The sequence below is a fragment of the Hypanus sabinus genome, chromosome 30 (genome assembly GCF_030144855.1).
Source record: "Hypanus sabinus isolate sHypSab1 chromosome 30, sHypSab1.hap1, whole genome shotgun sequence".
Lineage (NCBI taxonomy): Eukaryota > Metazoa > Chordata > Chondrichthyes > Myliobatiformes > Dasyatidae > Hypanus > Hypanus sabinus.
In genome coordinates, this window is record NC_082735.1 from 38,474,398 (window position 1) to 38,498,612 (window position 24,215).

At 44.2% G+C, this 24,215-nt stretch overlaps 1 protein-coding gene across 1 annotated transcript; it reads right to left on the minus strand.

Moving 5' to 3' along the window:
* Nucleotides 1-3,357: 3,357 nt before the first annotated feature.
* LOC132383374 (taste receptor type 1 member 1-like) lies at nt 3,358-21,658 on the minus strand. Its single transcript, XM_059954263.1, has 7 exons — nt 21,535-21,658; nt 19,346-19,490; nt 16,193-16,490; nt 12,662-13,456; nt 11,498-11,710; nt 5,749-5,869; nt 3,358-4,289 (listed from the first exon to the last, which is right to left on the minus strand). The coding sequence occupies exons 1-7, from the start codon at nt 21,656-21,658 to the stop codon at nt 3,358-3,360; spliced, it is 2,628 nt and encodes an 875-aa protein (XP_059810246.1).
* Nucleotides 21,659-24,215: the final 2,557 nt, after the last annotated feature.

A 24,215-nucleotide genomic window follows, 5' to 3' on the forward strand; every position in this document is an offset into this window, starting at 1 on the left:
ACTTCCTGGGCCACAGGATTACTAAAGACTGGACAACCCCTCTGCCCGCTAAGGTAGATGCGGTCCGCCACTTTCCCCGACCCACCACGATCAAAGGCCTTCAGGAATTCGTAGTTATGGTCAATTTCTACCACCGCTTCCTCCCTTCAGCTGCCCGGATCATGTGCCCCCTGTTCGCCCTGATGTCGGGTCCGAGCAAGGACATTACCTGGGACGAGGAGTCCGCCGCCGCTTTCGTTCAAACGAAGGAAGCTTTGGCGAACGCCGCAATGCTAGTACATCCCAGAATGGACGCCCCTACCGCCCTCACAGTGGACGCATCTAACACGGCAGTCAGTGGGGTGCTGGAGCAACTCATCGCAGGTCGCTGGCAACCCCTGGCATTTTTCAGCAAACACCTGCGGCCACCCGAGCTCAAGTACAGTGCTTTCGACCGGGAACTGTTGGCGCTCTACCTGGCAATCTGGCATTTCAGGTACTTCCTAGAAGGTCAGCCCTTCACCGCGTTCACGGACCACAAACCGCTTACCTTTGCGTTTACGAAAGCGTCCGACCCCTGGTCGTCCCGCCAGCAACGCCACCTGTCCTACATCTCTGAATACACGACGGATGTCCGGCACGTCTCGGGTAAGGACAATGTCGTGGCGGATGCGCTCTCTCGCCCTACCGTTCATGCCCTTTCCCAAGGGGTAGACTTTGAGGCACTGGCAGAGACGCAGCATGCGGACGAGGAGATTCCGAGTTACAGAACCGCAGTCTCCGGTTTGCAGCTCCAGGACCTCCCTGTCGGCCCGGGTGAAAGGACCCTACTCTGTGATGTCGCCACCGGCCAGCCCCGTCCCATCGTCCTGACAGCCTGGCGGCGCCGTGTTTTCGACTCCATTCATAACTTGGCGCATCCCTCCATCCGGACAACTGTCCGGATGGTTTCCAGCAGGTTCGTTTGGCACGGACTCCGCAAACAGGTCGGTGAATGGGCCAAAACGTGCATGCACTGCCAGACGGCCAAGGTGCAGCGGCACACCAAAGCCCCACCGCAGCAGTTCCGTCCCGCCCACTGGCGTTTCGACCACATTCATGTGGATATCGTGGGCCCCCTGCCAGTGTCGCGCGGAGCGCGGCACCTCCTGACTATCGTGGACCGGTTCACAAGATGGCCAGAGGCGGTCCCGCTCACCGACACCACCTCCGAATCTTGCGCCCGAGCCCTGATCACCACCTGGATATCTCGCTTTGGTGTACCGGCTCACATTACCTCTGACAGAGGCACCCAGTTCACCTCCAGCCTGTGGTCAGCTATGGCCAGCCTTTTGGGGACTCAGCTGCACCACACAACTGCCTACCACCCACAGTCGAACGGGTTAGTGGAGCGTTTCCACCGTCACCTGAAGTCGGCCCTCATGGCCCGCCTGCGAGGAGCCAACTGGGTGGACGAGCTTCCCTGGGTCCTACTCGGCAACCGCACAGTGCCCAAGGACGACCTGCACGCCTCGTTGGCCGAGTTGGTATACGGCGCGCCCCTGGTCGTCCCCGGGGAGTTCCTACCAGCCCCACGGGGGCAAGAGGAAGATCCCGCAGCAGTCCTGGGCAGACTACGCGAGAAGCTCGGTAACCTGGCCCCCATACGCACTTCACAGCACGGGCGGCACCCGACCTGCGTACCCAAAGACCTGCAGAACTGTAAGTTTGTGTTTATACGAAGGGGCAGGCATCGGCCACCGCTGCAGCGGCCATATGAGGGGCCGTTTATGGTGCTCCGGAACAACGGGTCCACGTTCGTGCTGGACGTTGAGGGGAAAGGGAAGGTTTTCACGGTGGACCGACTGAAACCGGCCCATGTGGACCTGGCACAACCGGCCGAGTTTCCGGCACCTCGGCGCAGAGAGCGACCTCCCAAGCAGGTTGTGGCCCAGACTGTGGACATTGGGGGGTGTATCACCGGTTCTGGGGGGGGGTTATGTAGCGCCTCATTTCCTGGCGTATCCGAACCGACTCACAATTAGATAGCCTACGGGGGTTTGCGAGCACAGAGCTTTGGAGCCTCTGCGCCACGGGGGGCAGGTTGAGGGAGGCTTAAAAGTGAGGCTGAGGATTTCGAATAAAGTTATTTTCTTTCGACTGCAGTTACCGACTCCGTGTCGTAATTTTAGCACTGCGTGTAGCACACCGCTACAGTACTACACCTTGCCTAAGAGTGACTTTGAGGCTAGCAGAGGGAAGGAGTGCCTCACACCTCCTTTGGTAAAGATGTATCTTCACCCCGCCACCCAAAAACATTTAAAACTTCAAAAATAAATTTTACGTTGAGTTTGACCTTGAGGATGTTGAGCTTAAGGACTATTCTCATGCGTTCTTGTGGTGCTTGGAGCATGCTCAAACACGTGTCGTCTGAATAACTGAGGCTCAGGCGACCTCGATTCTGGAGAATGGTCAGTGTGGGCTGGACACTTCTCCGTGGTCCGGACCATGATTTCCACTCCTGTGGCAAAGCTTGTTGGTGAGGGACAACATTGCAAATAGGCTAAAGTATTCCCTCAAGTGTATTTGTAGAAAAAAAATCACACACAGACACATAAATTACCAAGTGTGCAATAAATTACTTACATCTCTAAATATTTTATTACATTGCAAAATGTTAATTACATGCAAGAATAATTTATCCTGTCATTTTTGCCCAAGAAACATGTAAAACTGATGAAAAGGAAATACTAACCAAGGTCGGTACACTCATGAATTCACAGTGGTAGTGATATGAACTAAGTGATGATAATCTAAGGTACTGTCAAGCTGGAAGGCAACATTAGTATCAAGAAGATATCAAAATATCAAGATATACCTTTGAGAGTACTTCCAGGAGACAGGGAGGGAAGGTTTAAGAAGGAGTGAAAGAATAATCGGAAGGAAAGTTCCTCAATGGGGAGGAAGGCATTAAATCAGAAATACAAAAATGACCCTGATACATCTAAGGGCTGCTTTTCAATAACTGACACCAGTTCACAAAACAAAATGTAATGGATTGGTGACTATATCCTGAAGTTGGATGAGCTATATAAGTCAAGGTTCAAAATTACTTATAATGTAAAATAGTGATGGAGTAGCTAAAATCTACCTCAAGTACAAACTAACAAAAGTAATCCTCGTACTTTTCATTAACTTCCACGTCTTTGACTGGTTTTTTTCAGACTCTCCTTATGTGGCTCGGTGCCACAGCTTGCCTGGTTGGTAGTTTGATTTGTTGCATTAAAGGTGTTTTGTCGAAGCGAATTGTTATTGTTGCTCAGTGATGACCCATTACCTTTGGCAGTAGGAGGGAGATAGTCCAAGGAACACAGAGAGCTTGCTGAGAGTTAGTGATTGCTATGGCTCCTGAACATCTCTGTTCCTGGTGTATTCCTGGATGCATGTTTGGAAAAACGCGGTGGTGTTGTACTGTGGCTTAAAGAGAATGATGTAGCATTTGGGGAAGAAATATCCCACGGTGATGGAGTAGGAACTTAAAAGGATGACAGAGGCCTCAATAGCTGAAGTGTAACTGGTTGAACCGGAGAGCAAAACCAGAATCAGGAAGATCCAAGAGATGAGGACCAGAGCCATGCTGAAAGTGATACACTTCGCCTCATTGTAGTTTTTGGGAAGATCTTTCCCCAGGTAGGCAAACACAAAGCAAAGCAAGCTGAACAGAATAAGTCCAGCAATGGGTATGATGGAGATAAAAAGATTTCCAGAAGAACACATCAGAATAATTTCAGTTTTGGAAACATCGTAGTTCTTTTCAAAAACAGAAGATCTAAAGTATGTCCAAAAGATGGATGCAGAAAAGAACTCAATGACAGTGCTTATTAAGAGAAAAATATACTGCCCGTTGTATTTAACCCAGTAACTGTAAGTCTTGGGCAATCTGGTGGCCATTTTGAATATGACCACCAGCTGAAAGGATCTGACCAGTACACAAGCCAGACAGGTCTCGTAACTGACCGCGAATACTACCTTCCTGGCGACACAGATCTCAGTGCTTGGCTTCCCAATAAATAAATACACGCTGCCGCAGCTAATGGCCAGTGCCAGTAAGAGTACAAAGCAGAGCTTTCCCCCTGCAGCCTTGATGACAGGAGTGTCGAAGTAAAGGGCAAAGACCAGGGCGATCGATGCTTTTAGAAGGAGTCCGGTTCCCGACAGTATGGCTAACGCTATTGAAACGCCTTCGTCCCACCTCATATACACCTCCGTCCTGCTCTCACACACAGTGCTCTTTGCAGGTGACCACTGGTCTGGGCTGCAAGGCAGGCATTCTGAAAGAGGAAACAAAAGTACCTGGTGAGCTGACTCTGATTTTTGACCATTGCCTTAATCACGACAGCTCCCACTTACATAGAACATTACCCTTTCCCAGCCTACAGAGAACAGCTAGGGCACTGTGTGCAAATTAGGGCAAAGGGAAAACAAATCATAAACATGGAAAAGTCTGCAGCCGCTGGAAATCCAGAGTAACACACACAACTTGCTGGAGGAACAGCAAGTCAGGTAGCATCTATGGAAATCAATTAACAGTCGATGTTTCGGGCTGTGACCCTTTTTCGGGATTGCGTCTCCCTTCCTTTCCAGTCCTGAAGAAGGGTCTTGGCCCGAAATGACAACTGTTTATTCATTTCCTTAGACGCTGCCTGACTTGCTGAGTTCCTCCAGCATTTTGTGTCTGTTGCTTAGGGCAAAGGGGAATGTGGTTTTATGAGAATTTGGAAGGTGATTATTGAAGGGATATGTTTAAGATTTATGATAGGAGAATTCCATTCCAAAACCATGTTTTCACTGCTGCCAATGTGAAATTGAATCAGTGAGGGGGTTCTCCAAATTCCAGATGCAAAAGTGTCATCAATTGCAGCAGTGGTGGCAAAATATTGTCAATCTTTGGAGACCCCTGCCACTCTGGACACACCCTCTTCACATTGCTACCATCAGGGAGGAGGGACAGGAGCCTGAAGACCCCTCTTCACATTGTTACCATCAGGGAGGAGGGACAGGAGCCTGGAGGCACACACTCAACATTTCAGGAACAGCTTCTTCCCCTCTGCCATCAGAAACTGGATAAATACTGAACAGAAAGCTGAAGACAACAGAGCTTACAGCAAATCATAAACTCAAGAGATTCTGCAGAAAGCAAATATCCAGAGCTACACACACAAAATGCTGGAGGAGCTCTGCAGGTCAGGCAGCATCTGTGGAAAAGAGTAAACAGTCAATGTTTCGGGCTGAGACCCTTCATAAGGTCTTCATTAGTGCTGATGAAGGGTCTCGGCATGGTCATTTTTTATCTGCTCTGTTGTATGACATGGGTGATCATGGTCTTTCCATGGCCATGATTGCTCTTGGCAAAATTTTCTGCCGAAGTTTTTGCCATTGACAGCTTCTGGGCCGTGTCTTTATCAATACCGTTCGAAGGTTGATCGTCTGGCATCAGTGGTCGCATAGCCAGGATTTGTGATCTGCACCAGCTGCTCAGACGACCATCCACCACCTGTTCACATGGATTCACGTGACCCTGATCGGCGTCGGCGGGGCGGGGGGAGGTGGCTAAGCAGGTGCTACACCTTGACAAAGGGGACGGAAGGAACGCCTTACAACTCTGACTTATCTCCACCCCGCCTTTGACATAGAACATCAGCAAGCAAGAATATCTGTCCCCTCTTACTGCCCTTTCCCATGACCTCATTATGAGTGAAACAACCTGAGTAAGGAATGTTTCATACAAACCACTCTCATTCTGGAACGTTCCCTCAGCGCAATCCTCACAAATAAAACAACATGGTTGGAAGCCAATTGTCGTCTTTATCTGACCAGGTTCACATTCGCTGGAGCAGTTTGAAGTAGGAATCTGCTTGAAATGAGAAAATATGAAAATGAGCATTAAAATTATTTTAAATATAGGGGGAGGTTTGACCTAACTTAAGAAAAGACACACAGCTTCGGATACAGTCCAAAGGAAATTATCTCAGATTATTTCTGGGATAAGAGAGTCCTTCTTTCTCAAGCAGGAAAAGAACTGGAGTTAGATTCTTGGTACTCTGGACAAATGCGGGTTAACTTATTAAAATAAATAAAAGATTGAGAGGCAATGACCAGAGAACCACACAGTACGGTATGTGCCTTACAGCCCACAATATAGTGCATCAGATGTTTCCACTAGTGGGAAAATCTCGAACCAGGGACTTGTTTATTAAATTATGTTTGGGCCTGTAGAAGTGAGGAATAGGGACGTTTCTTATTGAGGGTAGTGACTCTCTGGAATTCATCACCACTGACAGAAATGGAGGTTAGAGCTATACTTAAGCAGGAAGTTGATAAATATTTAAAAGGTGAAGGAATTGGGGAACTGTGGGGAATAGGCACAGAAGAGGAGATGAGGCCTGGGGCAGACAGGCTGGAGCACTGTTTGTTTTTTTTTGCATATTAATGATTTGACAGTCTTCTCTATTTATGTGTTTTGCTTGTAAAATTCTATTGCTTTTTTCTGTAAATAGATCTCAGGCTAGTATATGGAAGCATATACAGAATGTACTTGGATAATAAACTTATTTTGAACATTGAACCTCTCCTGCCTATGTTTCCTTATGTCTGTACATTCTTAGAGAATGTCCCTCCCATTGGGTCATTTGGCAAGCACAGGGCAAGGACCTCTCACATCTCATTCCTGGTCTACATTGAGTTACAATGACCTACATTGCGTTGGGTGTTGGGTTGCAACAACATGTCTCAATATGCAACAAAAAGAGCTTTGATCAGTGACCATATAACCATTTAACAATTACAGCACGGAAACAGGCCATCTCAGCCCTTCTAGTCCATGCTGAACACTTACTCTCACCTAGTCCCACCTGCCTGCACTCAGCCCATAACCCTCCATTCCTTTCCTGTCCATACACCTGTCTGATTTTTTTTCCAATTGAGACATCGGAAGCTTTGGGAGGAGGGTACTTCAGTCAAGTCCACTACAAAAGGCAGCAGCAGTCGGTACAGCGCAAAAGAGCCTTGACCAGTTACCAGTCAGAGTTTGCAATTGATTAGCAAGGGCAAATTAAAGAAAGGTGGGCAAGCGCAATGACTGTCATCAGAGTGGACAAAGTTAGAGTGGTGATCTTGAGGCTTCAGAAAAGAGAGGCTTCAGTCAGTGAAGGCAAAAGCACAAGGTTAATATATTTTTCTACTTCCCTTCTTTATATCTGCTCATCTACGATGGGAGAGATGCCAGGTAGGATAGTGGAATGCTCCTCTTGCTGGATGTGGGAAGGCAGGGAGACCTCCAGTGTCCCTGACGACTACAGCTGTGAGAAGTGCATTCAGCTGCAGCTTCTAACAAGCCACGTTAAGGAGTTGGAGCTGGAACTGGGTGAACTCTGGATCATTCGGGAGGCTGAATCGGTGATAGATAGGACATAGAGAGATAATTACACCCAGAGTGCAGGGCACAGAAGACTGGATGACAGTCAGGAAGGGGAAAGGGGTTAAGGAGCCAGTGCAGGGTACCCCTGTGGCCATCCCCCTCAACAACAGGTATACCACTTGGATACTATTGGGGAGGATGACTGAACAGAGGAAAGTCACAATGGTTGGATTTCCGGCACTGAATCTGCCTCGGCGACTCAGGAGGGGAGGGGTGGAGATGAGGAAAGGCACTCTGTAGTGATAGGGAGATTCATTATTTAGGAGAATGGACAGGAGGTTTTGTGGGTGAGAATGAGATTCCTGGATGGTCTGTTGCCTCCTGGGTTTCAGGGTCGGAGACATCTCAGATCAAGTCCTCAGCATTCTTAAGTTGGAGGGTGAACAGCCAGATGTCTTGTTCCATGCAGGTACAAATAACATTGGTAGGATGAGTGACAAGGTTCTGCATGGGAGTTCATGGAATTAGCCGCTAACTTAAAGAGTAGGGCCTCAAGAGTTGTAATCTCAGGATTACTACCCGTGCCATGTGCAGGTGAGACAAGACCTAGGAAGATTATGCAGTTTAATACACGGCTAAAGAGTTGGTGTAGGAAGGGGGGCATAACATTTTTGGATCTTTGGGCTTTCTTCTAGAGAAAGTGAGACGTGTACAGAAGGCATGCTTTGCACCTGAACTGGAGGTGAACTAATATCCTAGCAGGGAGGTTCGTTAATGCTTCACAGCGGGGTTTAAACTAGAGTTGCAGGGGGATGGGAACTAGAGTGCAGAGGTTGTGTAGGCAGATGTTGGTAAAATAAAGTTAGGAATCGCAAGGCTGAGCTTGGTACAGCTAATGTCCTGAGCTGCTTGTATTTCAGTTCAAGAAGTATTGTTGGAAAGGCAGACAATAGTGCCGAAGAAGAGGCAATGGTTGTGTGGAGAGGCTGTTGACAGGGCAAAATTGCAGTCAACAGGATGAGTTGCAATGTAAAAGGTGGTCAAAATCGAAAAGGGTGAATACAGGACTGAAGGTGTTATACTTGGAATAAGGTGGATGAACTTGCAGCACAGTTGCACATTGGCAGGGTATGATATTGTAATCATCACTGAATCATAGCTGAAAGAAGATTATAGCTGGAAGCTTAATATCCAAGGATACATATTATATTGAAAGGACAGGCAGGGAGGCAGAGGGGTGGCATTGCTCTGTTGGTAAAAGATGAAATCAAATCTTTAGAAAGAATAGACAAAGGGTCAGAAGGTGTTGAATCATTGTGGATAGAGCTAAGGAACTGCAAGGGTAAAAAGACCCTGATGAGAGTTATATAGACTCCCAAACAGTAGTAAGGATGTGGTCTACAAATTACAACAGGAGATAGAAAATGCATACCAAAAGGGCAATGTTACGAAGTCATGGGGGTCTTCAGTATGTAGGTAGATTGAGAAAATCAGGTTGGTACTGGATTCCAAGAGGGGCAATTTCTAGAGTACCTAAGAGATGGCTTTTTAGAGTAGCCCATGGTTGAGCCCACTAGGGAATCAGCTATTCTGAATTGGGTGTTGTGCAGTGATTGGAATTGATTGGAGAAGTTAAGGTAAAGGAACCTTTAGGGGAAAGTGATCATAATATGATTGAATTCATTCTGAAATTTGAGAAGGAGAAGCTAACATCAGATGTATCAGTGTTACAGTAGAGAAAAGGGAATTAAAGAGGCATGAGAGAGGAGTTGGCCAGAATTCATTGGAAAAGAACACTGGCAGGGATGATGGCAGAGCAGCAATGGGGGGAGTTTCTGGAAGCAATTCGGAAGGCACAGGATATATTCATCCCAAAGAGGAAGAAATTTTCCAAAGGAAAAATTACACAACCATGGCTAAGAAGAGGAATCAAAGTTAACATTAAAGTGAAAGATAGGGCATTTAATAGAGCAAAATTCATGGGAAGTTAGAGAATTGGAAGCTTTTTAAAACCATCAGAAGGCAACTAAAAAGTAATTAAGAAGGTAAAGATGGATTAAAAAGTAAGCTAGCCAATAATATTAAAGAGGATACCAAAAATTCCTTCAGTTACATAAAATGTAAAGAGGTGTGAGAATGGATAATTGTACAGCTGGAAAATGATGCTGGAGAGGTAGTAATGGAGGACAATGAAACGGTGGACCAACTGAATAAGTATTTTGCGTCAGTTTTCACTGTGGAAGATACTGGCAGCATGGTAGGATTTCCAGGTGTCAGGGTCATGCAGTGTGTGAAGTTACCATAACTAGAGAGAAAGTTCTTGAGAAACTGAAAGGTCTGAAGGTAGATAAGTCACCTGGATCAGATGGTGTACACCCCAGGGTTCTGAACAAGGTGGCTGAAGAGATCATATTAGTAATGATCCTTCAAGAATCACTAGATTCTGGATTGGTTCCAGAAGACTGGAAAATTGCAAATGTCACTGTGCTCTTCAAGAAGGGAGAGGGACAGAAGAAAGGAAGCTATAGGTCAGTTACTCTAACCTCAGTAATTGGGAAGATGTTGGAGTTGATTGTTAAGGATGAGGTTTCGGGGTACTTGGAGGCACATAGTAAAATAGGCTGTAGTCAGCATGGTTTCCTCAAGGGAAAATCTTACCTGACAAATTTTTGGAATTCTTTGAAGAAATAACAGGCAAGATAGACAAAGGAGAATCGGTTGATGTTATGTACTTGGATTTACAGAAGACCTTTGACAAGGTGCCACACACGAGGCTGCTTAACAAGCTATGAGCCCATGGTATTACAGGAAAGTTCTAGCATGGATAAAGCAGTGGCTGATTGGCAGGAGGCAAAGAATGGGAAAAAAGGGAGACTTTTCTGATTGGCTGCTGGTGACTAGTGGTGTTCCACAGGGGTCTGTGTTGGGATCGATTCTTTTTACGTTATATGTCAATGATTTGGATGATTTTGTTGCAAAGTTTGCAGACGATATGAAGATAGGCGGAGGGACAGGTCATTTTGAGCAAGTAGAGTCTACAGAAGGACTTAAACATATTAGAAGAATGGGCAAAGAAATAGCAGATAGAATACAGTGTTGGGAAGTGTATAGTCATGCACTTTGGTAGAACAGATGAAAGGGTTAACTATTCACTAAATGGAGAGAAAATCAAAAAAAACTGAGGCACAAGGGATCTTGGGAGTCTTTGTGGAGGATTCCATAAGGGTTAAATTGCAGGTTGAGTCTGTGGTGAGGAAAGTAAATACAATGTTAGCATTCATTTTAAGAGTACTAGTATATAGAAGCAAGGATGTAATGTTGAGACTTTATAAAGCACTAATAGGCCTCACTTGGAATATTGAGAGCAGTTATGGCCCCTTATTTTGGAAAGGATGTGCTGAAACTGGGGCAGGTTCAAAGGAGATTCACAAAAATGATTTGAGGATTGAATGGCTTATCATATGAAGAGCATTTTATTAGCTCTGAGCATTTATTCACTCGAGTCCAGAAAAATGAGAGGTGGCCTCATTGATACCTATGGACTGGTGAAATCCCTTGATAGAGTGGATGTGGTGAAGATATTTCCTATGGTGGGAGAGTCTAAGACCAGAGGACACAGCCTCTGAATAGAGGCTGTCTTTTTAGAATGGAGACGAGGAGGACTTTCTTTAGCCAGAGAGTAATGAATCTGTGGAATTCTTTGCCACAGGCAGCTGTGGAGGCCAAGTCTTTATGTGTATTTAAGGCAGAGGTTGATAGATTCTTGAATGGGCAGGACATGAAGGGATATGAGGAGAATGCAGCAGATTGTGGCTGAGAGGAAAATTGGATTAGCCATGATGAAATGGTAGAGCAGACTTGATGGGCCAAATGTTCTAATTCTGCTCCCATATTTTATCATCTTATAGTCTTATGGTCTCAGTATTGGTGGGCAACATAATCGTCACCTGAAAAATACACAGGAGATATTTAGATTCGGGAAACTTCAATCAAATTATCATTTTAACTATTTGAAACAATCTTAAATTTGAGAGCTGGAAGATTAAAAGTAAAAGAGAAGAGTAAAGTGTATTCAAAATGAAAGATGGATCTCAGTATTGAATGAGACCTCAGGTAAGTTACCTGGCCATTTTGTGAATTCCATTTGATCAGGGAGCCATCAAGTTGTAGGTGCACTGGGTTTGGTGTGTATGAGCCAATCGCTTTAAAGGAAACTGCTTCATTGGTCCAGACCCAGTGAATGATATCATATCCAATGGGAGGGTTTCCACATTCATCAAAGTAAATTTGCATATCATCAAGAGAAAAATTGACTTTTTTTAATGCTTTCAGAAGCTGAAAAAAATACAAAGCAAAGATAGGAACATCAGAAAGATTTTAGAGCAGACAGGAATAGTGAAAAGTATTCATGTCAATAGAATTTGATGAACAGCATTAGCAGATATATAACTTGGGTGCTGTAACATTAACTAGGAGCACACTGCCTCAATGCCTGGCTTATTTCTGTTGGTTATTCCTAAACAAGTCCCTGAATTGATCCCAACATCCTATGGCCAAAGGATTCTGTGCTTCAGTTCCTGACTACTAGTGTGACCTACGATGGTAAGTCCATTTCCTTAGAGAGACACAGATCCAGCTGTCAACAAAGATTTATTTGGTAACCTTCTTATTTTTGTGTAATGTAGACTGTGGTTCAATCCCCATTCTAAAGATTTCAGCTACAATTACCGGTGCAGAATTGTTACTGGTACTGGCTTTTGGATGAAGGTGTAATCCACCCTCTATAAAAGATAACCTGTTTCCATCTAGAACTGCCAGCATCTCTCAACCAACTTTACTAGAAGAGACATTAATTCAATGTTCTCTGGTCCTTGCTGTTGATGGAATGTTGTGGTATACAATGTCGTACATCCTATATTATGGAAGCATATCTGATTGGCTGGGAAGTGCTTTGAAGCATTCTGGGCTTGTGGAATGAGTTTTTCTATCTCTCCACTGTCTATATGCTGCATGCTAGTGCTGAGTGTCTGGGGTGGTGTGATGGGGCAGTAGGGTTGTCATTATTGGGGGTGAGTGCTAAGGAGAAACATTCCCACAGCCTGAGGCAGTGAGTAGTTCTTTGAATCTGTTTCACTGGTAGCATTGTAAAGTTATGTTTACATGTCTAATGAGGGGGAGAGTGAATGATTGAAAAAGCTGGTCCTCATCTCGGGTAGGTCACTAATCTACCTCAGTTCTGGGAAGAATATAATCCAGATGAAAAGTTGAATTTGCTGCTCTCCTAACCTGCCAAGGATAGACTTCCTTCTTCTCGCACTCTCCAGAATCGCACTGTAGTAATTGATGTAGGCCATAAGCTACAGCGTACGTGGCTGAATACACGTTGAATTCAATCCGCCATTCGGAATGTCGCAGTAGTGATTTAACTCCATCAGAAGTACACAGCACACACTCATCACATACGGCCCTGCAGTCATCATCCATGCTGCTCAGCCTTTCCCCCTCAAGATTCAAACATCTTAATGGTTTGTAATTATCCGTGCTGCATGCAGTGATATCCCTCAGCACAAACTCTTCATAGCCGGCCATTCTGCCCTGCTTGAGGGAAATGCCTAAGATGGTGCCAATGTTCCGAATGTTAGAGATTTCTGAGAGCTTTCTCAGGACAGACATGGCCTCACTTAGGATCCAGACTTTCCCAGTGATATTTAGGGTCACTGCTACCTGGAAGAAGCGTTCTGCGTCCTCTGAATGCGCAAACACAACAATGACGTTTGCTCTACTTTCTGTGATGTTCCCAAAGATGTCAATGATTGCGGGCGTTGACCCTGACCCGTGCGTTGGAATTGTGTGGTGCGAGGCTATGCAAATGCCCGCTGCAGTGGCGGTTGAGATCACGTGGTGCTTTCCACTTTCACCGTAGTCACTGTCACTTGCGGCAACTGCAATCCAATTCCACCGAAACTTCTGGATCAACAGCACAATTGCTTCAATTTGGTTTGCATCGCTTGGAATGGTTCTCATAAATGTTGGATGTTGTGTCCTGTCACTCAGTTCATCACTGGAAGCTCCAAAGCTGATCTGTTTTGGAAGAACATGGACATATATTCTGTAATTAGCATGCCATCTATTAATTTTAACACAAACAACTTTGCTGCAACTCCAGCTGCAAAAGGAGGAGCGTTGGGCATAGTGCCGACGACCACCTACCATTAAATCCCAGAGCTACAGAAATACCAACAGTAGCTCCAAAGACCTTATCCCTGGGAGAGGAAGGATCTTCAACTAAGATGAGCTATACCTGGGGGCAAATTGAAAGACTGGCCCAAGGCAGAGGACTCTGGCAAACTGCTATCACCAGTCTAAACCCCAGTAGGGTGATTGGCTGATGTAAATAAGTAACTTTGCTGCCATTGCCCAAGGCAGCACTAAGCCCCTTTCCCTTATTAATATGCTCAGAGAACTTGCATCGATTCCTATTCCAGAAATCTATTGATTATAAAATCCCCACCTCGATCTTCACTATTCTACTGTGGTACCAGAATCCCAAAACTCTGTTACAGCAAAGGATTATCAGGTAGAGGAAAACATTTAAGGAGCAGCAAGCACAACACTGAAGGAACTTAGTGGCTCGAGCAGCTTCTGAGGGAGGGAATTGGTGTTGTTTCTGGAATTAGAGCTCTTGTATCTCCAGTGACTCAATGATGCGTGCAAAGCTTCCTTGATGAAGTGCATCATCACTATGGATACCTGGGAGCTTCTGCACCATATTTGCCCATGTTGTCAAAGGAGCTTTTGATTGCTATTGGGACACTTGAGGTAGTGCATCAAGAGTGTGCAGATGCTCTGTGTAAGCGAAAGAAATAGGGCACCAACTCACAATTAGCCCACACAATCAGCCACCTCCTGCCCCTGTCTATGGAACAGTCTGTAGTTTGCCTATCGTCCTTATTAGTCATGCCAGAACACACAAGACCAGAGTGAAAACAAGTTGTCTTCAGCTTTGGCACATTGGCCTTCATAAATCAATATATTGAGTACAGGAGATGGGATGTTATTTTGAAGTTGTATGAGATGTTGGTGAGGCCGAATGTGTGCAATTTTGCTCACCTACCTACAGGAAGGATATAAATAAGGTTGAAAATTTGCAAGGATGTTGACAGGTCTGGAGGACCTGAGTTATAAGGTCTTTGAACATAGAAGAATAAGAGGAAATTTGATAAAGTATACAAAATTATGAGGGTTATATATAGGGTAAATCAAGCGGGCTTTTTCCACTGAGGTTGGATGGGACTACAACCAGAGGTCATGGGTTAAGGGTGAAAGGTGAAAAGTTTAAGGGGTGCATGAGGGAAAACTTCACTCAGAGGGTTGAGTGTGGAACGAACAGCCTGCACAAGTGGTGCATGCAAACTTGATTTCAACATTTAAGAGAAGTTTGGATAGGTACATGGATGGTAAGGGTAGGGAAGCTGATGGGAGTAGGCAGTTTCAATGTTTTCAGCATGGACTAGATGGGCCGAAGGGTCTGTTTCTGCGCTGTACGTCTCTATACCTCTATGACTCTATCCTGAGGAAATGCCTAAGAAGTTCAAGTTCAAGTTCAGTTTTAATCATCATTCAACCATACATGAATGCAGCCAAAGGAAACAGGCTGCATCTTCGGGGCCAAGATGCAAAACACAATGCCAAGAGTCATACACAGCACAAGGCACATATAGCAGGAACATCCTGTTGTATTGTATGTGCTATATGCTGCAACTGCAGTGAAAGAAGACGAAGAACACAGAATGTTACAGCACAGTACAAGTCTTTTGGCCCATGATGTTGTGTTGAACTATTAACCCACTCTATGATCAATCCAACCTTTCTCTTTTTCTATTATCCGTGTGCCTATAGAAGAGTTTCTTAAATGTTAACAGCTTTACAGCATCTCCAGCCCTTGGATCTTGTGTGAGCCCTGTCCTCTTTGTGCATTCCTGATTTCCATTACCCCGACACCCAGCAACTTCAGCTAACAAGATCCCGAGCTTGGGAATCTCTGCTTCAAAATATGGCACTCCTTAACTCACTTCCTTCCATTAGCTGTTCCCCAGAACTCATTCCCTTGAGCAAGCTTTTGATCTCCTCCTCTTGATCTTTTTACACAAAATCATAGAACACTATAGCACACAACAGCCCTTTGGTCCATCTAGTCCATGCTGAACTATTTAAACTGCCGAGTCCAATCAAGCTGCACTGGGAACATAGACCTCCATACCCCTACCATCCATGTACCTATCTAAACTTCTCTTAAATATTGAAATCAACCCCGCATCCATCGCTTCTGCTGGCAGCTTTTTCCACACTCTCACCATCCTCTGAGTGAAGTAGCAACCCCTCGTTTCCCCTCAAACATCTCATCTTTCACCCTTAACCCATGACCTCTGGTTGTAGTCCCACCCAACTTCAGTGGAAAAAGCCCGCTTGCATTTACTCTATCTATATTCTTCATAATTTTGTATACTTCTATCAAATATCCCCTCAATCTCCTACACTCTTGGAAATAAAGTCCTAAATTATTCAACATTACCCTATAACTCAGGTCCTCAAGTGCTGGTAAATCCTTGTAGATTTTCTCGTCACTCTTTAAATCTTACTTACATCTTTTCTGTATATAGGTGACCAGAACTGCACACAATATTCCAAATTTGACTTCACCAATGTCTTGTGCAACTTCCAGACCTATTCAACATTACCCTTTAACTCAGGTCCTCAAGCATAAATTTTATTTTATATGGTCTGTTAAGACATGAGACTTGCATTGTTAAACTTTACCTGAGGGACGTCAAACAAACCGAGAATCTTGTTTGTAATGATTGCAGCATCCGACTTTAATGGGCCAATCACGGCTGTAACTGTAGGCTGATATCTGCTCTTTTGCAAGCTTTCTTCAGTAATGTTCTCATGGTGTCTTGACACAAAAGCTAATGCTCCTTGGATATCAATGCCAAATTCACAGTCGTCAAATATCAGATAACCCAAGGTCACATTTGGCAGAAGAGAGCTTGAGTTGTTGATCTCCTCAACTGCAAACCTTAGGGTTTGGAAACGTAGATATCCACTGTCTGAAAACCTGGTGAAATATTTAAAACATCCATGTTAATGCTTTTGAGCAGCGACCAACTGGACATCAGACGTGTGAGAGGACTTAACTTACTCAGCTTCACCAATTGAGTTAAAAAGGCATCGACTTGAGGCAGTTTGATGTTTTGATAAGCATTTGGGATTGATTGGCAAGAACAACTTATTAAAGTAAATTAAAGTAAGGCGGGGCAAGCGGAGTGGCCATTGCTGGAGTGGTCAGTTAGAGTGGAGTTTTAGCTCTTTGAGGCTTCACCGAGGAGATGCGTCAGTCAGAGAGGGCAAAAAAGCTATAGGAAGAGATCTTTTGTTCCCCACAGTTTATTGTTTTTCCTTCTTTATAGTTGCTCTTATAGAACAGTAGAGATAACAAAAGGTTAGTGGAATGCTCCTCTTGCAGGATGTGGGAAGGCAGGGAGACCTCCAGTGTCCCTGTGGGCTTTACCTGCAAGAAGTGCATCCAGCTGCAGCTTCACGTTAAGGAGTTAAGGTTGGAATCAGATGAACTCCAGATCATTCAGGAGACTGAAGGGGTGATAAGTAGGACATACAGAGAGTTAGTTACACCCAAGGTGCAGGACACAGGAAGCTGGGTGACGGCCAGGAAGGGGAAAGAGGCTAAACAGACAGTGCAGCGTACCCCTGTTGGCCTTCACCCTCAACAACAGGTATAAAACTACGGATGCCTTCAGTGAAGTGTTTGACTTAGTAGAGGAAAGTCATAGCAGTCAGGTCTCTGGCACTGAGTCTGGCCCTATGGCTCAGAAGGGAAAGGAGGAGGAAGAAGAGGTGAATTGTGGTGATGGGGGATTGTAGTCCCACCCAACTTCAGTGGAAAAAGCCTGCTTGCATTTACTCTATCTATATTCCTCATAATTTTGTATACTTCTATCAAATATCCCCTCAATCTCCTACACTCTTGGAAATAAAGTCCTAAATTATTCAACATTACCCTATGGGTTCTGTGGACGAGAATAAGATTCCCAGATGGTATATTGCCTCCCGGGTGCCAGGATCTGGGACACCTTGACTCAAATCCTTGGCATTCTTAAGTGGGAGGGTGAACAGCCAGAAGTCATGATCCATGTAGGTACCAATGACATGTGTAAAAAGAGTGATGAGATTCTGCAAAGTGACTTCAGGGAGTTAGGTGCTAAGTTAAGGGCAGGACCTCCAGGGTTATGAACTCAGGGCTGCTACCCGTGCCACATGCTAGTAAGGCCAAAACTAGAAAGATGAACAGTTTAATACATGGCTAAGGAGTTAGTGTAGGAGAGAGGGCATAAGATTTTTGGCTCTTCGGGCTCTCTTCCAGGGAAGGTGGGACCTGTACAGAAGACAACACACACAAAATGCTGGTGAAACACACCAGGCCAGGCAGCATCTATAAGGAGAAGCACTGTCGACAATTCGGGCCGAGACCCTTCGTCAGTCCTGATCATAATTTTAGATGTTGATCCATGCCCTGAGCTCATTTGCCTTTCCTACGATTTTTTTTGCATTGAAATATGTGCAACTCAGAACATTTGTCCCACCATGATCCTGATTCCTGACTTTGTATGTCGGCTTAACAACATCTTTCTCGGCAATCTGTTCTGGCACTCCTATTCCCAGCCCCCTGCAGCACTAGCAAACCTTACTGCTAGGATCTAACAAACATGAAGTCAACTCAACGCTCTAGGGTTCTGCCACATCTGGTTGCGTACAGTACTGGGTGATTAAACATGGGCATCTTCAGTTAGCAACCCTCTCCTTAGTGACAGTGAAACTCAGATCCTGATAACTGGATATGCAATGTAGAAATGTCTTTTACTCTGGAATTTCTAACTTAAAACATTCTGATATCTACATCTCTTCCTCATTCAGTTGAAAACATAAGTTCTATAAGGAAATTGCATATATCCATCTTGGCTCCTTCTGAAGCCCCATTTTCACACAATCTGGCTAGATTGTTTTACTTCACTTGATGTCAAGTAATAGCCAATTGGTAAAATTTTGTTCCACTCTCTCATGACCCTCCAAGTGAAGAAGTTTCCCCTCATGTTGCCCTTTACTGTTAGGATAAAAGCAATATTTATCTAGCTTAAAATAACATGCACAAAATGTTGTTGGAACTCATCGGGTGAGGCAGCATCTATGAAAGGAAATGAACAGCCGATATTTCAGGCTGGGACCCTTCGTTAGAACTGGAAAGGCAAGGGCACAAGGGCAGAAGCCAGAATAAGAAGATGGGACAGGATGTGGGGGGGGGGGGGGAAGAGGGGAAGGAGTATGTGCTGAAGGTGATAAATGAAATCAGGAGAGGGGAAGGTGGGCAAGTGGGCTGTGATAGGTGGAAAAGGAGGAATCTGATGGGAGACTATTGTAGACTGTGGGCGAAAGGAAAGGAAGAGGGGCACCAGATGGAGGTGATGAGCAGGTGAGGAGAGGAGAGGGATAAGAGGGGAGCCATAATGTAGAATGGAATAGAAACAGAATGGGAGGGAGAAGAAGTTACCAGAAGTTAGAAATTGATGTTCGTGCCATCACGTTGAAGGCTACACAGACAAAAAACGAGGTGTTGCATATCCAACTTGACAGTAACCCCATCATGACAGTAGAGAAGGCTGTGGACTGGCATGATGGAGTGGGGATGAGGAGTCAAATTGAAATGGGTGGCCACAAGGAAATCTTGCCTTTCGTGGTGGACGGAGCTATTGCCTTAGTCTAGCCTAAAGTACCTCTTCATCTTTCGTTACTGCAAACCCAAGCTTGTATTTTGACACACGCTGGCATACATTGCCTTAAGGTGCATAGTACAACTTGACTGGAATAGTCCTCCCTTCTAAATGCCTTATTGTTCCTTACCTTTTGCACTTGGTGATCTCCAGTTCTGAGCGACCATGGTACAGCTCATCATGAACGTGGAAGAGCCCACCAATGAAGTAGTCCCCTGGAAGGTTCAGTTGCATTCGGCATTTCTCTGCATTGCATCCAAGTAATGAGAAGTAACCTTGTGCAGAGAAGCAGAGCACAATTGACAGATGGAGGAACATGATTAAGATGATAAGTATACCGAGCCGCCCAGATACGCAGTGTATCACATGCTGAATTACATCAATACCAATCAGCAAGTTACTATGAAAATACTACCACCCAAGTGTTTGCCTTGGGGGAACAGATTTGCAAAGGATTTTTTGCATCTCGTAATGCTTAACTTTTAATGAAAATGATGTGGCCAGATCTCCTTTGAAATCCAAATATTTGACATGAATTGAACTTTCAATTGTAAAATTACACTGAAGATATGGAGAGACAGAAGGAATTATTCACATTTCGCTATACAGTTTGAGACCAGGCTGACTCCTCTGTCCATCTTCCTGCTGCTTGTGTCTCAATAACAGAATACCAGGGTCCACCATGTTCTCATTCACCTATTCAATATGGTTTTCTTCTGATTGCATCACTTACACTTCTACTCTCTTCCTTTTCTCTTCTTTGTCCCTCAACTCATCAGGCAAGAGGTAGGAGCCTTGAGTTTCACATCATCAGTCTCCGCTACAGACGTGGGCAACTTCACTCACCACAACCTTGAAGTGATTCCACAACATACAGACTCACTTTCAAGGATTCGACAACTCAGGCTCTCAGTACTATTTATTTTTTTATTTGCATAGCTCGTCTTCTTTTGCACATTAGCTGTTTGTCCATCTTTATTTTCATAATTTCTATCGTATTTCTTCATTTTCCTGTAAATGCCTGTGAGAAAATGAAAGAAATTGCAAGCGGGCTTTTTCCACTGAGGTTGGGTAGGACTACAATCAGCGGTCATAGGTCAAGAATGAAAGGTGAAAAATTTATTAGGATCATGAGGGGAAACTTCTTCATTCAGAGGGTCGTGAGAGTATGGAATGATCTGCCAGCACAAGTGGTGCATGCAAGCTGGATTTCAACGTTTAAGAGAAGTTTGGATAGTTACGTGGATGGCAGAGATATGGAGGGCTATGGTCCTGGTGCAGGTCAATGGCAGTAGGCAGTTTAATGGTTTGGCATGGACTAGATGGGCTGAAGGGTGTGTCTATGTGCTGTACTTTTCTATATGACTCAAGGTAGTATATGGTAATATATATGTACCTTGATAATAAATCTAGCTTGATTTTGAATTTACTGAATTTCTCTCTCATTCATTAGTTCCTGTCCAGATCCTTCACTTTTCTTCTTGTCCCTCTTTTGCTTCCATGTTTCATTTAGTTTCTGTTTGTTGTACTTGTTTTCCAGATGTAGCTGAGTCTAGCAAGGTTACCCATTAATCCCCTTCCCCAGTTGCCCTGGGCAGGGGTGTTTCAAGGCCTCTCTTGCAGGCCTTGAAGTAAGGCATTGACCAAGTGAAGGATCATAATCAGATGTTGTGTAGCTTGTCGACGATGGTCTTCCGACAAGATTTCCGCTCTTGATCTTCATTATGATATTTTATATTAATATATAGTCATGAGCAATATTAGCATGGAAATACATCTCCAGCCCACTTTCCTGATGAAAGGTCTCGGCCCGAAATGTCAGCTACTCTTTTCTCACGGATGCTGCCTGGCCTGCTGAGTTCTTCCAGCGTTGTGTACGTATAGTTTGGTACCAGCAGCCTCGCAAGAATTGAACTCAACATAGGACTTCCAAAGGAAGTCTGGATTCTTCCCTGGGGGTTTACTCTGAAGCCTTCCCCATGAGTGGGTATATCTGCAAGGCAGTAGAGGTTTGAGATCAACCCATAGGGTTATGGGCTGGCTTTAATCTATCTCTCTCATGGGAAGTGGAAAATCCTGAGGCTGTCCAATTTGATGGGGACAAATATTAATGGTGAGAGATTGAAAGCTATCGGTGTTCAGATGAAGGTGGACAGGCAATACCCACACAATGCTGGAGGTACTCTGAGGGCCAGGCAACATCTATAGAAAAGAGTCAACAGTCAACGTTTTGGGCCAAGACCCTTTATCAGGACCTGGCAATTATGGGTTAATTCTTATCAATGGAATTTCTATTAACTCTAGTCTGGCCATGATTACTTTTATTTTGCTCTTTTCTTTGTTCTCTTGGTGCTTCTTCCTCTTCTTTGCTCTTGTAACACTGAATAAAATGACCATAAGCAACAAGTTTTGTGTCTTGACTACTGAAGAACCTTTGCGTCATAAACGCAATGGGATCCAATAGGCACAAGAGGCAAAAAGGCCAGTTTCTGGGATACTGTATTTCTTGTTTTCTTTTGCTAGAACAATCGGGAGTTTATTCCAGTAAACAGGTGAATTCAGATTTGAATCTGTGTTTGTATAACACTTCCTACCTGACCAGCTTTTACCTATGCAAAGGAGCACACCTGAAGGTCACTGTATTTAGCTGATGACTTTATCCTCTAGGGATTCAGCAAGGTGTAACCTTGTAGTTTGTGTCAGTCACAATGTATAATAACTTCACACCTTCAGTGTAACACTCATAAAATGCTGCAGGAACTTAGCAGGTCAGGCAGCATCTATGGAGAAGAATAAACAGTTGACATTTTGGACCAAGACTCTTCTGTAGGACTTTTAGTGTTGTGCGTGCCATGTTTGCAGTCTTGCCTAGAAACTTGCCCTGGTTGGCAACACGAAGCATGTTAGATAGTCTCATTAACACATTGCATTCTCCCTCTGAAAGTTATTCCATTAACTTGAACAAACGATTAGAAAGGTGGTATATAAATCACTGCTGTGAATTTATTGCGTATTGAGTATTATCAGTGAGGGCATAGATTTCTAGATTTTCATAGCCTCAAATGATTGGAATGAGAAGACCTACAAGATTCCATCCTGGCTTTGACTGTCTGGGTTAGAACATAACCTTAGAATTCTCTCTTCAAACCTTTTTTTCCAAAGTTCAAAGTAAATTTATTATCAAATTAGATATATATCACCATATACAACCCTGAAATTCATTTTCTTGTGGGCATAATCAATAAATTCATAATAGAATAAAACCCATAATAGAATCAGTGAAAGACCGCACCAACTTGGGCGTTCAACCAATGTGCAAAATACAATAAACTGTGTAAATACAAAATGAAAGAAATAATAACAACAGATAAATACGCAAGAAATATCAAGAACATGAGATGAAAAGTCCTTGAAAGTGAGTCCATAGGTTGTGGTATTTACTGATCTGGGTAAAATTTTTGAGTCTTCTGGGACTCTATCAAAATGTTCCAATCAACACCCTTCAAGGCTAAAGTTTTCTCTCGGAAGAAGCTGCATCCCACTGAAGTGGAAATTCCCCTGGCATCAATGACCTGGCCTCGTTCATCCAGGTCTAGAAAATTAGTTTCATTTGCCACAGGAGACACTGCTGAAAATTTATCCCCCAACAATGCAGAGTGATTGCCATTTTGCTGAATCAGGAAAACACCTCATTACAAATCTCCACTCCTTGTATTGAAACAAAAAAGCTGTGGTTTAAAAAAAAATCTGTGAAAGCTGCATTCTTTCACTGGCCAGGCCATTAAATGATCCTGTGCATCTTGTTGGCTTGTTGTAAAATGGTTTCTTAGCAACAACGAGTACAGGTGTGATCCGTTAATCAAAGCACCTAACCACAGCTCAAATATTCCAGCTGTTGCAGGCTTTTATGTTGGTGGCAAGCTGAGGTTTAGCCCAGTTCTAAAAGGGAAGAAAGAAGTTCTAAAGGCGAGACATCAGTGATGTAATGACACTATTTTGAGGTGAGGTACTTTTACAATTCTTTTCTGGAAAACCAAGCTTGGGAATCAAGGCTGGCAATAATGAGGGACTGACTGCAGCATTGTCAAATGAAATGAAGGAATAACAAGAAGTTCTCACCAGTGTTGTGGACAATTCATACCCTTCAACCGATGCTTCAAAAAGAAAATATGATACCAAGACCTTGTTATTAAAGAGGGATAGTTCACACAAAGTTTGCAGGTACCCATCAAGGCTGCAATGTCACTGAAGATGAAAATACACAGCAGCCAACCACACCATGGAAGCAGCATGTTCCTCTGCAAGGTTTCACTTCTGTGTTTTACCATGTCAACAAAAAGAGGGATGGGGTGGATTTACCAAGGCTGTTCACTATCACAAAGAACACACACAAAATGCTGGAGTAACTCAGCAGGTCAGGCAGCGTTGGCTGACACGAGGACTGGAAAGTAAAGTAGAGGTCAGAAAAAGTCTGGGGGAGAGATGGATGGAGAAACTGGCAGATGATTAAAGCCAGGGAGAGATTAAAGTACCAAGGAAGACTAAAATCATGGAGACAAGTTCAGAAAGTGAGTATACAGCATCATCTACCAGCCTCTGTGTCACTGTTGCCAGAGGAAGATGTCCGTGACAGTCTCTCTGTTCCTCTCACTCGCTGCTCCCGAAGGTAGGTCCCTACATTTGAATGGTCTCCCTCTCCCTCAATACTGTCAGATGGTGCCAGAGACCTGGGTCTTGGGCATGGTTTAATTGATGCTCCTTATGGATTGGACTCGGTAGTTCACATTATGATGTGTTTCATGTTTCTGGTCACTTGTTCTGTTATTTTGGGTGATTTTTGAACTGGGGCAGCCTGAAGGTAACAAACACTGAGTTGAACTGAATATGCTGGGACTCTTTCAAAAAGTAAGCCGGGAAATTATAGGCTGGTAGGTTTGACATCGGTAGTAGGTAAATTATTGGAAGGAATACTAAGAGATAGGATCTACAAGTATTTGGAT